At 41.4% G+C, this 18,318-nt stretch overlaps 1 protein-coding gene and 1 long non-coding RNA gene across 3 annotated transcripts in view; one reads left to right on the top strand and one right to left on the bottom strand.

Moving 5' to 3' along the window:
- Positions 1-1,180: 1,180 nt before the first annotated feature.
- The window catches only part of LOC121855940 (xanthine dehydrogenase/oxidase-like), a 34,893-nt gene continuing 17,755 nt past the window's right edge, over positions 1,181-18,318 (top strand). Inside the window, exons 1-8 of one of the 2 annotated variants that reach the window (XM_042351157.1) lie at positions 1,181-1,315; positions 7,639-7,696; positions 13,772-13,868; positions 14,648-14,883; positions 15,243-15,368; positions 16,014-16,186; positions 16,492-16,633; positions 17,920-18,087. In XM_042351157.1, the coding sequence (XP_042207091.1) occupies positions 1,259-1,315; positions 7,639-7,696; positions 13,772-13,868; positions 14,648-14,883; positions 15,243-15,368; positions 16,014-16,186; positions 16,492-16,633; positions 17,920-18,087 (1,057 nt within the window). In that variant the 5' untranslated portion in view covers positions 1,181-1,258. Of the gene's footprint in view, positions 1,316-1,980; positions 2,205-7,638; positions 7,697-13,771; positions 13,869-14,647; positions 14,884-15,242; positions 15,369-16,013; positions 16,187-16,491; positions 16,634-17,919; positions 18,088-18,318 lie in introns of those variants that run through there. The other variant, XM_042351158.1, reaches the window with a different exon arrangement.
- On the bottom strand, positions 1,211-17,724 carry LOC121855941. The gene is made up of 4 exons (XR_006086865.1): positions 16,805-17,724; positions 16,519-16,666; positions 5,841-5,966; positions 1,211-1,331 (listed from the first exon to the last, which is right to left on the bottom strand). It is a non-coding gene; the product is annotated as an uncharacterized LOC121855941 (long non-coding RNA).

Below are 18,318 nucleotides of genomic sequence, written 5' to 3'. Positions count from 1 at the left end.
GGCCTACAGCCTACACAAGGTTGGAGACCACTGAAGTACAGTATATAGGGTGCTTAACGTGTCTCCAGCTCTTTAGTTCAACTTGGAGTTGACCAATTATCAAACGCCGTACATCACACCCTCCACTTCGTTCATGGTGTTCTCAATGCACTTATTAATAATAAATGTAATGCTCCCCTCAAGGCGCGAAGTACATACAGTGCATACATCTTCATTAACGACGTGAGTGTTTATCGTGACGTACCTCTACGGTTACCAAGTGTATTGAAAGAATCTTTCAGTCACCATTAATATAAGTTGAAGTAAAATTTAGAGTTAGTAATGACTCAATGAGTCATAGCGATATCCGGTGGTCTGCCACCCCTTCCCCTCCACTCTACACACACACACACACTCTTGCCAATCACAGTATTTTAATATTTAAGTACAAAGGCAAATATAGTATTGGACCAATGATTAAATAGATACTTTTCCATTATATTGTAAATTAATAATGATGAATAGAAACTTAATAAGCTCATCTAAAACCTCTAATAATTTAACCACACCCGGTATCCTCCCGTCACTGTCTCGCTGGTAACGTTGGTCCGGCGTATGTAAGTCAGCTGGGGAGGTGGTCTCATATTCCCAATTAATGAGACATATTAAGTGAAGAACGCTGAGAAAACAAAGCTTTAATCAGGGGCGGATCCAGGAATATCAAATGGGGGGTTCAAGAAGTTGTGGGTGGGGAAACATGGCAAGCATAGAGAGCCCTCTCGTTGTTGTTGTTGTTTTTTTGGGGGGGAGGGGGGGGGGCGCTGTAAACCCCCAGATTTTTTTTTAAATCTGACCGAAATCAAGGGTATTTTCAGGCCATTTTTAAGCCATGTGCATTTGATATTAGGAGATATTCTGAGGTTAATAGTAATTCCTTTTTACTATACAAAAACACCTGAATACAATACTGCATTAAAGAAAAACTGCAAGTTTCTGATGGAAAGGGGAGTCCGGATCTCCAGGACCCCTTTTGTTTATTATTTCAAAAGTTGAGAGTTATAACAGAAAAAGTAGACTCTCGCGGGAAGCTGAGTTAACGGTTGACCTTCAGCGCTTGGGTCGGCCCACCCAGTCCCAACTGTTACCCAACAGGTTTTCTGTACTCACTAGTTGACGTTCAGACGTGGTCGAGTGTGAAAGTGCGCAACACTCTCTCTTGATATTGGTACTTGTTCCTTCACTACTTGTCTTACTCCTCTGAACATCACGTGTCTTTACCATGCCTCAGAACGTGGATTCCTGCACCACACTTGTGTTCTTCGTGAATGGGAAGAAGGCAAGTACTGCTTCTGCTGTTAATAATGGCGTAAATATATAGAGTGAAAAAAGTGAAATTACGTGCGCATAAAAATGATTGATTGTGAAAAAGTGATTGGGTGTGTATAAAAGTGTGTATGAACTAGTGCGTAAAAGTGAGTGAGGTAATGTAAAAGTGAATGTGTACGAGTGTGCAAAAGTGAGTCAAGTGTGTACGAGAACCACATCAGAGGTTTCTGAGAAAAGTTAAGGCTCATGGTATCGAGGGGAAAGGTTTAAATTGGATAAAATCATGGCTCACCGATAGAACACAGAGGGTCAGTGTAGATGGTGTTAAATCTGAGTGGGGCTGTGTAACCAGTGGGGTTCCCCAGGGGTCAATACTAGGCCCACTCTTGTTTGTAATCTACACAAACGATCTAAATACTGGTATCAGCAGTGACATAAGCACGTTTGCGGATGACACCAAAATAGGGCGGCAGATTAATTCAGGGCAGGATGCAAATGCACTACAGGAGGATTTAAATAAACTGCAAGAGAGGTCAGAAAAATGGCTAATGAAATTCAGCACCAGCAATTGCAGCGTACTTAATATTGAAAGAACAAATACTGTCAATATATACAATGTTCAGTTCTGGTGCCCTTATTATAGAATGGATATCAATTCCCTGGAGTCGGTGCAGCGAATTAATGACGAAAATGATTCAGGTACTTATAAACTTTCCATGTCAAGATAGATTAAAGAAACTAAACTTGCATTCCTTAGAAAGACGAAGAGTGCGAGGAGATATGATAGAAATATTTAAGTGGGTGAAAGGAATCAATAAAGGGGATGTAGATTGTTACCACAAGCAGCAAACACCTTAAGAGTCAACACCTACCCTGGCTTCTCTCCAGACTTTCAACACGTAAGTTTAACTAGAATTTATTGTGTACACAGGTAGACTGTGTCCATTGCATCATTTATCAGTGTGACAATATAGAAATATGGCAAATTGAGTACTCATTGTAAGTGTTAAGATTAGACTAATTACATAGCCATGATTGTTATGTAAATATATATTGGATTAAACATTTATGTAGGAGTGCCTATGTATGACTTATTTGAAATCCTAAATGAATTGTATTCAACAGGTTTGACCGAATTATAATGTTCGCGTACTAAGTGAAGAGTCTAAATATCCTTTAACCGCCTGACTGTCGGTTTCATAGATAAAGTTCTTATAATATCCGAGCAGGATAGGACTCGTAGCAACGGATTTAAGTTGGATAAGTTTAGGTTTAGGAGGGAGATAGGAAGAAACTGGTTCACAAATAGGGTGGTGGACGAGTGGAACAAGCTTAGCAACTTTGTAGTAAGTGCTGGAACGCTGGAAAGTTTCAAAAGGAGGTTAGATAGATTCATGGATGATAGAGAGTGGTAGTAACTCTCGACAGGAGCTGCCATGCACAGGCCAACCAGCCTATTGCAGACTCCTTATTTTCTTATGTTCTTATGTAACAGAAAGAGTAATAGGTACATTCAAAATACATAGAAAGATAACTTAGAGAGAAGACAAAAATGAAGAGCTCAGGGGAAAAGGTGTACCGACACCATAATATGGGTGTGATACATGTCCCTTGGCTCTTACTATTGTGGCCTGGGTTCAAGTCCTGCGCCGGGACAGACGTGGGAAGGGTGTACCCAGAGTGACCACGGGAGGTTTTCTCAGGTTACTCCGGTTTCCTCCTGTACTAACACGGGACAATAAAGATCATAACAAAGTAACAGAGATCAGACCACCTGCCCGAGCCGCTAGTTAGCTTATAAGTAGTGAAATGACAAGTTAAATAATGAATTGTTGTGAGGGAGGAGTGGTGTAATGTCTTGACGTCTATATATCCCCAGGCAACGTGTACAAGCCATCCATCCAAGGTCACATAGCTGGATGTGTGAATGGCGCAGTGCATCTTAATTTGCACTCCCTTGAGAGACGTAGAGCGAGGGGCGACCTGATAGAGGTGTATAAGTGGAAGGCAGGGCTAAACAAAGGGGACATTACAAAGGTACTCAAACTATCCAACCAGGAGCGAACTCGTAACAAATTTAGATTTCGGCGTGAAATAGGTAAACAATGGTTTGGAAACAGAGTAGTGGATGAATGGAACAAGTTACCAAATATCATCATTAACTCGAATACGCTGAATTGCTTCAAACATAGGTTGGATGCTTATATGAGCAATAGGGGTTGGGTGTAAACGGGACTGCCCAGTATGGGCCAATAGGCCCGCTGCAGTTTCCTGCATTCTTATGTTCTTATGTTCTTAAATGTAGTGAAGAAATTAATATTTTCTAAGTGTAATGTATAAAATAAATGACCTGGTTAAGATGAACGAGGCTGGTGTAACAGATATGACCTAGATGAATAGATGTGAAGTAAAGTGTGTGTATCTGATTACTTATATTTATATGAATTAAAAAGGAAAGAAAAACACATCATTTGATAGCTAGTACATAAGAACATAAGAAAATAAGGAGTCTGCAATAGGCCGGTTGGCCTGTGCCTGGCAGCTCCTGTCGAGAGTTACTACCACTCTCTATCATCCATGAATCTATCCAGTCTCCTTTTGAAACTTTCCAGCGTCCCAGCACTTACTACAAAGTTGCTAAGCTTGTTCCACTCGTCCACCACCCTATTTGTGAACCAGTTCCTTCCTATCTCCCTCCTAAACCTATAGGCCTACTAGTTGGTATAAATACTGGCAAGTTTTACCATAACAGTGACCCTCCATCACCCAACGGTATCAACCCCTCAAAAATATACTTGTGTGGACTGTGAGGGAGAAGAACGGTAAGTGCTGGACCGTCTGCGTGATATTAATTAATAATAACGGGAGTTGCGTCACACGTTAGGCTTATGCTGGCGCGGTACAGTATTTTTTTATTTGACTCAATTTTGACACTGTTTATTTTGAATTACATTTTTTATGGCAGTAATTGTAATTTAAAATGGTCGAATTCTTATAAAACCTCCCAATGTGTTCTAAGAAATAGGAATCTATTAAATATAACATCTAATAAGGGAAAAAGGATAACAAACCTCTTAAACGGCATTAAACAGGAATTTATGCCACTTTTTCACAAAATATTTCTTATTAGGTGAAAATAGAGTAAGTAATATTTCGCATTGTTCTAAATCTTAAGTAGTTTTTCGCGTGACGTCACTGAATCTTACGGGTTGTTACTCATTACTCACGCGTACTTCTAGTAAATAATGTTAAACCACGGCACAAACACCTTCAGGGGGGATCACGTGTATAAGTTATCGAGAGAGACGTCGTATTAGGCTATCAAAAACCAGCAGCGATAACAACAATGTCTGCCTCCTGATCCCCAAGTTGTTAAAGATGTTTCCATATTTTACTTAAATTTGTTTTAAGTTAATTCAAACTCGCCACGCTAAGAGGTACTGAGGTATTTATATATGTTAGTAATGCGTATGCGTGTGTACATGTATAAACAACAACAAAAAGAAAAATGTCAGTCTAGGTTGGGAAACAGCGCCCTACGTGAACACAGGCCACTGGTGACACACACACAATCAACTCATTTAAATATGAACTGGTTATTGGTCTCGTTGAATTAGGACTCGTTGAATGTAACAAGAAATTATAATATTAGATAACCGACAGCTCGGTCGCTCGCCTATCAATGCTCTGTGATCACTCTGCTTTATCGATCTTGTATGGATCTGTTATCAGTGATGAACCAACACTTTCTCTAAGGACTTACAACACTCCTTCAAATCTTTTTGAACAATTCAGAACAAAATGCTAACGCAGAATTTTAACTTCTGAGCACGATGAATTAGCCCAGTGAATAGCATAATCAGCCCTTTAATTTAAGTACGATGATGTAACCCAATGAGTGTAAAGAGTTAATACTTGGAATATAATGTCTGTCACCCCTTTCAAGACGATTACCTATTCTATTTGAGTATACGAGGCACATGTCGCAAGGAAGTAAAGTCGTCGTAGTCAAGGTGTTATATACAGTATTACGAAACTACGATAATTTACAAATATTCAAGGCTTATCAATTGTTTATGTAAAGTCCACCTCCAATATAGTGTCGAAACATAGTACATAGAGAAGACCAAGCACAGGAAGGTGGGAGAGAGAGGAAGGGTACGTCATGTTGTAAGGCTGCCTGGCAGGATGGACCAAATTGGTGTAATTAGAGAGCTGACACTGAACTGGGGGGCGGCGGTTCTGGGGCTTGGAACGAGAGGTGGCCCAGACGAACATAAAACCTACATTTATATTTGCGTTAAGTAATTCAACTCTGTTTCGAAATAGGACTTGGAATATTTTATTTTTTTTTTTTTTTACCGGATAAGAATACATAATTGTACGTACAGCATTTTTCGGCCCTATTGGACAAATATAGCATCAAATAACGTCGAGGAGCAGTTGGAGCAGTCTCTCCTACGTCATTTGTTCCAATGTTTGTAAGTTTATGTTTTACAACTGTCAATTCAGATTGCAAAACTTCATTTACTGACCTTCGTACGTCACCACCAACGGAAGAACTGTCCATTCAGGTTAAAACATGCTGCAATAATAGCATTAAGTTTTAACCTCTTCGTCAGATGTCAGCTTGGTGATCCATTTTCTCTTACACACTGCTGCTGTCAACAAAAGAAAAAATAGTATATATAACTATTATATTATATACAACCAACAAGTCAAGAGTGAAAGCGGGCATATTGCAAAAATAATATGAAAATAGGAAGCAATAAAAGTGGTAAGAATATTGCAGGGACAGGATAGAAGGAAGTGTCTTGTTTATGAGAACGAAGGAGGAAAAGACTAATAAAGAAGAGTACAGTAAATAAGGTTAAGATTGGCAAAGAAAATACAGTATATGGGCGAGACGATGGGAACGTGAGAGTGACGGAGAGAAAAATATCAGCGGATTATAACGAACAGCATGTAAGGTTGTTCCCTTGTATACGAAGAACTATGGTAAGAACGAATGTAAAAATTATAGTGTAATAAGTCAGTTGAGTATAAAGTGTAAGGTATGAGTTGGTAGTGAGATAACTGGAGCAGAACAGTTAGTTATGAACCAAAGAGTGTAATGAATCAAATTTTGGCGTTAAATAACGTGATTATATAGGTTCTGGAGAAGAGGAAGAGTATGTCTGCGGTATCTAGAGTGAGCATATTGTACAGGGGATAACAAGGGAAACCGTTGAGTGCTGTCCAGAGTTTTTATAAGGGGAGGGTGTTGGGGTACTGCTTAATATACCCTGCCTAAAATGACGCGTCATCGTAGCCTTTATACCAACTGTTAATCTTTTGTTCAGAGATGTCCAAGATGACACGCTCGCCAGGTCACGCCTCGCCATGTGATGAAGTAAGCATAACAATATAATCCCAGTAAAGGGATTCTGAAAGGTTAGTACGTTAAGTAAAATTCGTATATGAAAATATAAAGATACATATACTTCGGCTAAAGAACAAAAAATCTGAACAGGTACTGTGGACATAGAACAGCTTTGCTTAGTAGGTCAGTGCTCAGTACAACTACGAATAAGTAGTAAGAAATAAGATAAAACCTACAGGTATTTTACCTTAACTAGGTAGTACTGTATTTTTAATACAACATCTTTTAGGAGACAAAATTTAGGCAGAACATTTTCACAATGTGGTAGAAAATCATTGTACTTTTGATGTTATTTTCTACCTTACAGCCTAAGCCAGCTATACTTTCTTTCATCACCTAGCAGGTCAACATATTCATTGGGTTAGGATATGTTGGTGATTATCGCTGTCGTTACTTGTACTGATTTCTCCAGAGAATACATCGACCTAACTCACGTAAATGGCAACACAAACATTACACCGAGACTCAGCCGTGACTATAGATGGCGTAAAGCACTAGGCGTCCATCTCGTAACTCATGTTGTATCAATTTCTGACTGCTCTAATGTACTGAGAGTAATACAACTTGACATGCTGACGTGTTGTAAATTAATTTAACACCAGTCACTAGCCATATGAACGCGCAGTAATATATCCCTGGCTAGAACAGTTTCATTCGTTCATTTCAACGAACGTAACTGTTACAGAAGTTACCATTAGGTTAAGGTTTTGTTCGGGATTAAAAATTAATTTATCTTTATGAGGTTTTGAAGTTATCTACGGGATTTCGAAGTGAATGTAGGAGATTTTGAAGTTATTTTTATGATGGTTTGAAGTTAATTTATAAGATTCTGAAATTATCTACTGAACGTATTTTGGTGAGGTGTCGTCAGGGACTCGGCATAAAATGAACTTTATATGTTTATGTTGCAGGTGGAGGACTCATCGGTGGACCCAGAATGGACTCTCCTCACCTACCTCAGGACCAAACGTATCCTTTTACCTTCTACTGATAATATTAGTTAATTAATCCTCACTAAACTTATTACTGTTATCAACAAAACCACACAATAGGTATCCGTTTTTTTTTATAATTAACTGCTTTATTTATTATCGTTTCTGCAATACCTTTTTTTCATACTTTTGTCGGGCAATTACTCCCTACCACTACTTTCCAACACGACACTGAACAACATTAAGACCTTGTAAAAAATCAAATAAATCACCTAACAACAAACACAAGTGAGCGGTCATGGTGCAGGGAGGTAAACACACCACAATAGACAGAAAACTGACAAGAATTAAATATGTTGTTTTAAGTCAGTCAGCGTATCACGGCCACTCCTATACGGGATAAATATGTGTCCCGATAGACTTTTACGGGAAAATGGGACAGTGATAAAAAAAAAAGGCAATGCAATAGACCTAAGGGTCAATCTCATATACAGCCCGACAACTTTATGGGTGCGAACACAGAAGCACAATATTATTATTACTCATGGACGATATTAATTATTCACTCTCCCGGCGTGTATTTCTTTATAAAATACGTTCCATTAGCAGGAGTGAAAAGTTTACCAGCCAGTCTGGACACTCGTTCCGTGGGCGTGCCCAGACAAAAATTAAAGAAATCTGTATTCAAAAAAAAATATCTGTAGAAAAAAATCTACAGGGGTACCTAGTGACAGCACTAGGATCCCGCTTCCTCTATCAAGGAATAAACAATTGAATTTGAATTGAAAAAAAATCTTTAAATTTCAATGTTATTTCATATGTAATGTTTTTTGTTTGTATTTTTTAGGCATAGCTAAAAGAAAATTAAGTAATTGAACCACAAGTAAAATAAAGAAAAAGAAAAAAGATGTTTAATTTTATTTTATGTTTGAGCAGTAGGAGCTAACAAAATATCCATTACATATAGAAACAAAACAAATACTATTCTTTCAACTGCGAAAACAAAAGCCATGTGGCACGGCCATGTTGTACCTCCACCCCTTCTCTTTATCAGAAAACCCCTTGGACTGGGTTAATGAGACAAAATACCTGGGTGTGTATGTAACTCGCACCCGTTGTCGGATCCCTGAAGTCCGCTATCTTCGAGACATGCTTTCGGCGTCTCGCTCCCCTCTCTACCATGTGCAGGGGTTCCCTTGGTGCCACCATCCCTGTACTTCTCACCATGTACAAGTCCGTTGTCCGTTCCTGTGTCGACTACGCCGCCCCTGCCCTCGTCAACATTAGTCGGACTGCTGTCAACCGTCTCGAAGTTATCCAGAGGAAAGCTGCTCGTATCATCCGTGGGGCTCCTCAGTGGACACGCTCTACTTCTCTATATACCGAACTTGGTCTTTCCCCCTTACAGGATCGTGTCCAGGAGTTTTACCTAAAAACTGCCGTTTCCATTCTACGGGATCCTCGGGGCAACTATGTCCAAGCCAACTTGACTCCTGCTGTCCGAGGCCGACCTCCATCTAGAAGACAGTGGCGAGGGTCACTCATCCTGGCCCTTCAGGAACACGACCTCCTGCCTGATATTGTTGTCACCCCTGCTGTTGGTTCGTCTCCTCCCTGGCTGGATTTTCAACCTGAATTGATTGCCCTCGGTGGACCGCTCCCGAAATCCCACGTGAACCCTGTTATTCTCTGCAAATACCATCTCTCCAAGATCGCCCACTGGTCCCCAGGTAGGGTAGTCCTCTACAATGATGGTTCTGCTGACCCCGCTACAGGTCGGGCCGGGGCTGGTGTCTACATCTCCCGTCCTGATGCCCCTGAGCCTATCAAACTGTCTCTCAGAGTTTCTGACGGGGCATCCTCCACTCAGGCTGAACTAATAGCCCTCCTTGCTGCCCTTCTCGCTGAGGAAGAAGCAGATGGTTTCTGCTCCTTGCTTGTCTGCTGCGATTTCAGGCCTGCTCTCGACGGGATCGCATTTGGATCAGGGGAAAATAAGGACCTCATCCTCCGAATACAAGGGTTAACATCCACACTTCAGGATGCAGGCCGTCCTGTGACATTCCTATGGATACCCAGTCATGTCGGTATCTTGGGGAATGAGGCAGCAGATGGCCTTGCCAAGACTGGCTGCAACAAGGCCACACCTGACTACGTTGTTCCTCGAACACTTTTACAGCTTAGGACCCAAATTCGCCGCAAACAGAGAGAAGCTCGGGAAGCAGCCATCCCCCTGGATTCCCCGCCCACCTGGTACGATATCCTCCGTAAACTTCCTGACCTCTCGTATGTCTATGGGAAAGGGTCGCGGAAAGGGGAAAGGGGGTATCCCCGCATCCCCTGAGAAACGCTCTTGTGCATTATGCAAAAGACCTGACAGCAGCACCCTTAACCACTACCTCCTAAGATGTCCCCACACACAACGCTTCCGTGACACCTGCTAGACCACCACTCCACGACCCCCTGACGGAGACACGATGATCCTCCCCATACTGGCCAGATATTTTGTAAATAATATTGCTTATGTGTTAAAGGAATATCCTTCCTTCCTTAGGCTTTAGTAAGCCCCTTTATAATATTTATACTGTATATACTTGTCACACTTGCCAGATGCTTCTGGTGTCATTGTACAGGGGTACCTAGTGACAGCACTAGGATCCCGCTTCCTCTATCAAGGAATAAACAATTGAAATTGAATTGAAACACACACACACATATATATATGAAGGCCTATTCACCCATGCTGTTGTCTCGTTCAGTTCGTAAATATACCCAAAGATTTCTCGATTTGGCGAGGAAATTCTCTTAAGCCGACGAATTAAGAGACACAGGTACACACACACAGATTATTCTCTCCCCTTCCTACTCCACATATCAAGAAGCGCTCAACACACTGACCCTCACGTCTCTCTCTGACCATCACCACGACCTCATCTGCAAATTTGGTGAGAAGCTTCTGCACCATCCTCGACACCGGCTCCTACTACCACCTGAGATCCCTAGCCCGAGAATTGCTGTTCGACACCACAACCGCATCCAGCCCATACGAGCACGAACTGATCGCTATAAGAACAGCCCAGTCCCAACCATTGTAAAAATTATCAACAACTTGTCTAATATACTATAGAGCTATCCAAATATATGTCTGTCTGTCTGTCTGCTTATCTGTCTGTGCAGACGAAACGGCACCATCGTTTTTCATCAAACTTGGTAGAAAAATCGCAAAAAATTCTTAGAGTGGAACAAACCTGGTCCCATGTCGATGGTTCCTTTAGGAAGCCATTAATAAACCATTTTATTTACGATGGAAAATGCACCCTAATTAATCATGCAAGTCTACGGACTTGCCGCACCCTCATTAGCTGTAAGCTGTCAGCCGGATACAATACAGTACAATACCATACAATACTATACCATACAATACACAACGAACTATAAATATTTGTAAGAATAAAACATAATTATATAGACATGTAAGACTCACAACTTGATAAGATATCCGTAAGACATTAGCTATTGGAAAGGTGATTAAATGTTTTGTTATTAATCCAGTGTGAAATGTATCAGTATTGGTGGTACAATCCTAATGGTCTCTAATCCTGTTGATTAGGTGAGGTAAATCTGGGTTTATTGAGATTAAAGATTAGGTGTGGGGTTTATTCTACCTGTGTTAGTCTCAGGTATGACCCTTATTGTAACAATCACGACCATGATTATAACAACCACGACCATGATTATAACAACCACGACCATGATTATAACAACAGTACTAATTCACACCAACAGACGGATGGTTCGTAAGATTAATTACCATCACCTTCAATTGAACAACGTCATTATTAAATACAGACACAGACTGACACACACACACACACACCACACACACGCACACACTCCACATGCACACACACACACAGGTAAGTAAAACAGCAGTTTGTGTTGCAAGAAATCAGGGTCTTTAGAAAGAAGTTTTGTTTAGCATCGGTTTAGTACAACTGGATTAATTACCCAAAAGGGATTAAACGTTTGAAGACAATATTAGTATAAATTAATGATAAACAGGCAACCTCATAAACAGCCTGCACACAGCTGTGCATGATGTTCTTTAACATACTTACCGATTTTTACTTATGTTTATTTATCTAAATATAAATTCATATAGGTTCTATCCATTTTAAAATCAAATTAATAATAATAATAATAATAATAATAATAATAATAATAATAATTAACGGTTTATTGAAAGAGCTTGGCAGCCAGAAGGCTGAAAATATACAGTTACATATTTGGGGAATGGGTTTCGAATTACAAATAATATACAAGTAACATAAGTGATACAAATAAGATATATAATAACTAGATGGGGAAAAGCTCAAACTACAGTGCATTTCAACATAGTGACAGTGCAAGGAGTAGTGTTTACTGGGAATGAATACACTGGTTTATTACAAGTTATTGATAATTTTTACAATGGTTGGGACTGGGCTGTTCTTATAGCGATCAGTTCGTGCACATATGGGCTGGATGCGGTTGTGGTGTCGAACAGCAATTCTCGGGCTAGGGATCTCAGGTGGTAGTAGGAGCCGGTGTCGAGGATGGTGCAGAAGCTTCTCACCAAATTTGCAGATGAGGTCGTGGTGATGGTCAGTGAGAGTCGAAAGGGTCAGTGTGTTGAGCACTTCTTGATATGTGGAGTAGGAAGGGGAGAGAATAATCTTGCATGCCCTCTTTTGCACTTTTTCTAGGTGTTTAAGTTGTGTGGCATTTAGGGAGGAAGACCAGGTGGGGGAGGCATAGGTGAGCTTGGGAAGTATGAATGTTGTGTAAACACTGAGGAGCTCGGGTGCAGGAACTCCGAGGGACTTGAGTCGGCGGAGGAGGTGGAGACGGAAACTGGAGGATTTGACAATTTCACTGACGTGTGGTTTCCAATTTAGTTTGTTGTCTATGGTGACGCCGAGGAGCTTCGTGGAAATTAACAGTATATACTAGCAGAAAGGCATAATATAATGCGAAACAACAAAGCCCGATCACTTTTACATTCATTCATATTTTTTACTACGTAGTATAGTAAACAAACGGCCTTGAGTTGCCAGCTGTCTCCAGTAGTGTTCGAAGAATCTTGAACGTGACTGTACGTGCATCGTATATATCTTTTGTGTGGAGAGTTTGACATGTAATTTGTGTTTCTATCCCCGAGTGTCTGTGTTATTGATGATGATGATGTGTGTGTGTATGTTGGACTGGCCATGTTACCCACATGGACGACAGTAGACTGCCAAAGCAGCTACTTTAGAGTCACCTAACGAATAGTAAACGTAATGCTGGCGGGCAACTGAAAAGGAATAAGGATAGTCTTAAGAGAAACCCGAAAAAGTGCCAAATCGACCCCCTCACCTGGGAGACGATTACTCCACACCATAACGCTTGGAGGAGCACCACACAAGAAGGTGTCAATACTTTCGAGTTAGCCCGACTGCAAACCCAGCCCCTCCTGCACTAGATGGAGCCATCCACAAGTGCAACATCTGTGGACGACCCTGCCGGACCCGTATTGGCATCTTTAGTCACCTTAAAACTCACCAACTAAGGTGACATCCTTAATAACTCATATCATTGTCTCATAGCTGGATGATCGCCATACTCAATTCCGAGTGACACCAAAGTAGTAGTAGTAGTGTGTGGAGGATGGTGGTGGTAAGGGTAGTGTGTGTAGGATGGTGGTGGGGGTAGTGTGTGTAGGATGGTGGTGGGGGTGAGATACTGTGTGTGGGGCAGTAATGATAGTGTGGGAGGTGCGAAGATGACCGACGATAAGCATAAAATGACCAGTCATTCTGTGTGTAATTATATATATATATATATATATATATATATATATATATATATATATATATATATATATATATATATATATATATATATATGTTGGTTTTTTGGGGGGAGGAGGGAGGGCATATAAGAGAACCCTCACCGTCCCATTTACATGTATATGATACAATCTTACAGGTACACATGAATATTTTACATTCACCTGTATATGCAGAGTGTTTTGTAGTAAGTAATGTGGTGTTATTTTTGGTGTTGTGTATTTTCCTTAACTGAGAGAGAGTGCGGCTGTGTGGGACGAAGCTAGGGTGCGGCGAGGGCGGGTGTGGTGCCTGTACCGTCATGCTCTCCAGTTATGATCGAGCCCATGAGAAAGTGGTGTGAGTACCTCTAACATAGTGCTTCTATGAATCTTGTTCCACTGCCTCCTACAAGCCAGGCCCGGATTCTTAACTCTTAGAATGATCTACTAGAATCTTGTGACAACACAAGTGTGAGCTCCTATAAGTCCAGACTTGACCAACACTACATCTTTAGATACTTTCAAGAGCCCTTACATGTCCAATACTTGTCAAAATGAGTAACTGAGAACTGACTCACTACCTGACCGGCTAGAAAGTAACAAATGACCACTTGTATTTTTACCCCCCTCTCTCCTGGGCTCTCCAAGCTCACTGTATACAGCTTCTGCATCTGCAGATCAATGTCTCCCCCCAACAATTTCAATATTTTCATCCCCCCCCTCCCCAACAAAATTTCAAATGTCGCAAGTAAATGAAATGTCTACACCTCCTCCCTTCACTTGCAGCTTCCCTTCCTGCAATTTCAATGTTTGCTTGCCCCTGCACCCATTAGTGTCAAGTCCTCAAGCACTATCAGTCTCTGTTCACCCCCTTACATGTTCAGTGTCTCCTCCACCCTTAGCATTTTTACACCATCCCCTGCCTTTCATACTTAATCATCAGCCGTCCAACATCAAGGGAGTATTTAAGTATTATAAGGAACATGCACAGAGGACTGATCATTCCTAAAGAAAATGGATGTTTCTGATGAGTATTCACTTTCCTAATTTATGTTTCCCTCCCTTCTGGTACCCCCGAGGAGCATCTGTTCTCCTGTACCAGTGGTCCCGTGGCTAACAGGTGTGTGTCCTCAACAGGCACTACTCAGTTAACGCGTGCCTCGCCCCTGTGGTGGCAATGCATGGTCTTGCTGTCACCACCGTGGAGGGCATCGGCTCCACCACCACGGGCCTCCACGCCGTGCAGGAACGCCTCGCACGGTCCCATGGCTCCCAGTGTGGCTTCTGTACCCCTGGTATAGTTATGTCCATGTACACACTCCTGAGGAACAACCCCAAGCCCTCCATGGCCGACCTTGATGAGTACTTCACAGGTGAGCTGACCACCAACTTCTTAATAATGTCAAGAACAATAAACTAATTTATGATAGGTTAAAGAATTATTGGTCAAGTAACATCCCACCTACGTAGCTCCTTCTCCACCAAACTGAGGGTGAGTAAGTTGCCGACCTCCTTATACCCGTCCTTGTGGTTTACTTTTCACCAACTAAACTGTTGTTACTAACCCAAAGGTCACAAATTTGTGACTTTACAACATGTGTTTTATGATAACATTTAAGCTATATATTTCCCAAATTGACAGATTATATTCTATTATCTGAGATGCACCTTAATAACAAGTAATGCTGGGGAGAGAGAAAACTGGTAGATAAAACACTACTGCACTCTGCAGGGAACTTGTGTCGGTGTACGGGCTACCGACCCATCCTGGAGGGATTCCGAAGTCTCACCTCAGAGGCAACAGGTGGCTGTGGTAAAGTCAACTGCTGCAGGAACAGTGGCCAAATCTCCCCTGAAGGTGGGTGTCCCCTTCCCCGAGCTGATCGCATGTCATGTTACTTATACAAATGTTTTTTATTTAGAAACATGGTGGACTTTTGATTTAACTGATGACTGATATATTTTGTGTGCACTAAGCTGCTTCCAGGCCCCTGCCAAGTATGGGACTAGGCTCCATGAGACACCCAGATTTGTACTTTGTCCACATGATAAACTTCTGGTGCAATCCTGTCATGATTCACCAAGTTAAAAATGATATGTAGTGCGACGGAGGATAACACACACGTGGGAGGAGTAAGAGTTTAAAACTGGTGGAGGCAGATGCTGATTGGCTTAGCTTAATCAGTGTACACAACTATCACTGACTGATCACGTGAATCAGAGAAAAGAGAACGATGTACTGTAGCGAATGGTCTCATGAGGCAGTGTTTAAGGGGCAGTATGATAGTTTTCTTTAATATTATTTGCATGGTTATAGAAAATGAGAAATTATATAAACTAAATGAAAGGTAAACTATTATACTTTCCTTTTTTGTTTGTTCGAGATGATAAACGCCAGGAAAGTAAAAAAAAAAAAGGAGAGACATTATGTAATGGAGCCAACAGGGGGTGATCTATAGCTTGAATTTCACTGTGTTTACACTAGACTTTCATATCCAAGCAGCAAACACCTATGACAGTGGACCAGTGGACAACACCTCCTGTAATACTAATGAAGTTACTGGTATCGCCAACGACCTCAACGGAGAAACAGACGTGTGTGATGTATTATGTGACCCCAGTCAGTTCAAACCTTATGACCCCAGCCAGGATATCATCTTCCCTCCCGAGCTGAAGGTAAGGTTTACAGATGATAACCAGGTACTGACTATTACTTGGGCAGAGTATTGGTGCATCCTCCACTGACTGACTTTCTGTTAGTGAGTATTTACTTTTGTAATAAGATACGACCAGTTATGTTCACCCTGTACATGGTATCGCCTGTAGGAGTGAGAGAGGACCACTCTGTTTGTCCTTGATGTGACAGTCATGTGGATAGTATGCCAGTCAAGCAGTTAATGTGTTTTATCATGAACTGTCAAGGAGCTGATTGGTAATTCAGCAGATCAGAATGGTACAGACAGGGTTTGTCTCCTACTCAGATACGGAATGACTTGGACAACCAATACCTGGAGTTAAGGGGTCCACGGGTCACCTTCTACAGGCCAACATCCCTTAGTCAACTCCTCCATCTGAAGACTCTCCACCCAGCAGCCAAGATCATTGTTGGCAACACAGAAGTCGGTGAGGCGCGCCTTCTCCAGTGGCTTCTGCCTCCTGAGAAGGATTTTTTTTATTTTTTTATTTGATATGAAAGGATATCAAATAGAAGCATTAACTGTTCACCCAATTGCTTGATCCTCAAAAGTTTACTTGTCAACTCTTCCAAATAAAGGTGAATGGTATGGTACTTACAATAACTTTCGACCCGGCTGCTGAGGTACTGTATATGGCTGCCGACGAACTTCACAACACAGGGACAATCCTTTAAACATGATACCTTCAGACACGGGTACACCCCGAGTTGTACACACTAGTCGGTCAGTCCTCGGCCACGACTCTTCAGTAGCACAAGCCAAGGTATATAAAGGCAGGGCTCACGGAGGAGAACTCAGGCCAGCACAAACACCAGAACGAAATCATCGCCGCCAGGACCCACTTTCCCTGGTGTAAACTTTAGATTAGATCAGACATATGCTCCAGGCCCTCTGAAGCCCCCAAACCAATGAACCATTCTAAGAAAAGCTTTTCAACTTTTAACATACTGAAACATTGTAAAATAAAACAATACACAGGATTTCATTGATCATAAATTATACAATGAAGCCATAAGGATAAAAAAAATTTATTATACATGTCAGGTTATGTAAGAGTCCCCAATACTGCATATTAACCATTACACCACTGACGGCCACCACCACCCACCACTCCTTAACCGAGCGTGACCACCACCTACTTATTATTACCGCTAAATTATTCTCACAATCTGATTCCTCCATTTCTACGTTTCCCTGCTTTCATTTCCGAGCCTTACACCTGTGCCAGGGTGAAGACTACTGTATATATTGTACTTCATATAGTCTTTCGTGAACTGTTCGGATTTGTTAAATCTCATATTTAATTTTGAACCCTTGCATACGTGCCTCTTCTGCCTTTGATTATACAAAGAAAGTTTCTGCAATTTAGCATTCTAATACAGTAAAAAAGTATATACCCTGTATACAACTTTCCACGATAATGTGTTAGACGATTTAAATGTGAATTCACCTCTACCCAACCCCTTTGGGTATTATTTTTGTCATCCCGGGAATCTTAGGAATTTAACTATTGGAATTTGGAGGGTCTGGGGGGGGGGGGTCCCACCCCGTTAGGTTAGATATTATTCCTGGGTTCTGTGGCTACATTAGGTTAGGTTAGGTTGGGTTGGGATAGGTTTGTTAATACAGGGATGACCAAAACTAAAATTTTTGACCACCTTTTTGTTGTGGTCTTGACACACAATGTCTTCATAAACTGTACTCATACTGCAGGTGTGGAGGTCAAGTTCAAGAATCAGGTGTACCCAGTGCTCATCAACCCCACCAACATTGACAGACTCACCTCCATCCAGCTTGAAGAGTCGGGGGTTGTGTTTGGTGCCTCCGTGACCCTCACCACCATAGAGGACACTCTTCGAGACCAGGTCAACACCCAGCCAGGTCTGTAGGTCATGCTAATAACCAGCCAGGTCTGCAGGTCATGCTAATAACCAGCCAGGTCTGCAGGTCATGTCAACAACCAGCCCTGGTCATTTATTGGTCACATCAACAATTAATCAAGTTAGGTCTAGTTAACCATCTAACCAAGTAAAATATTCTAGATAATTCAGACTTGACTCATAAATTTCAGTGAGATCAATTACCAGGTGACATCTGTGAGTCAGGTCAACT

The sequence above is a fragment of the Homarus americanus genome, unplaced genomic scaffold (genome assembly GCF_018991925.1).
Source record: "Homarus americanus isolate GMGI-L3 unplaced genomic scaffold, GMGI_Hamer_2.0 scaffold19117, whole genome shotgun sequence".
Taxonomy (NCBI): domain Eukaryota; kingdom Metazoa; phylum Arthropoda; class Malacostraca; order Decapoda; family Nephropidae; genus Homarus; species Homarus americanus.
Note: the sequence above shows the minus strand (reverse complement) of the source record. Positions and strands in the feature narration are given on the sequence as shown.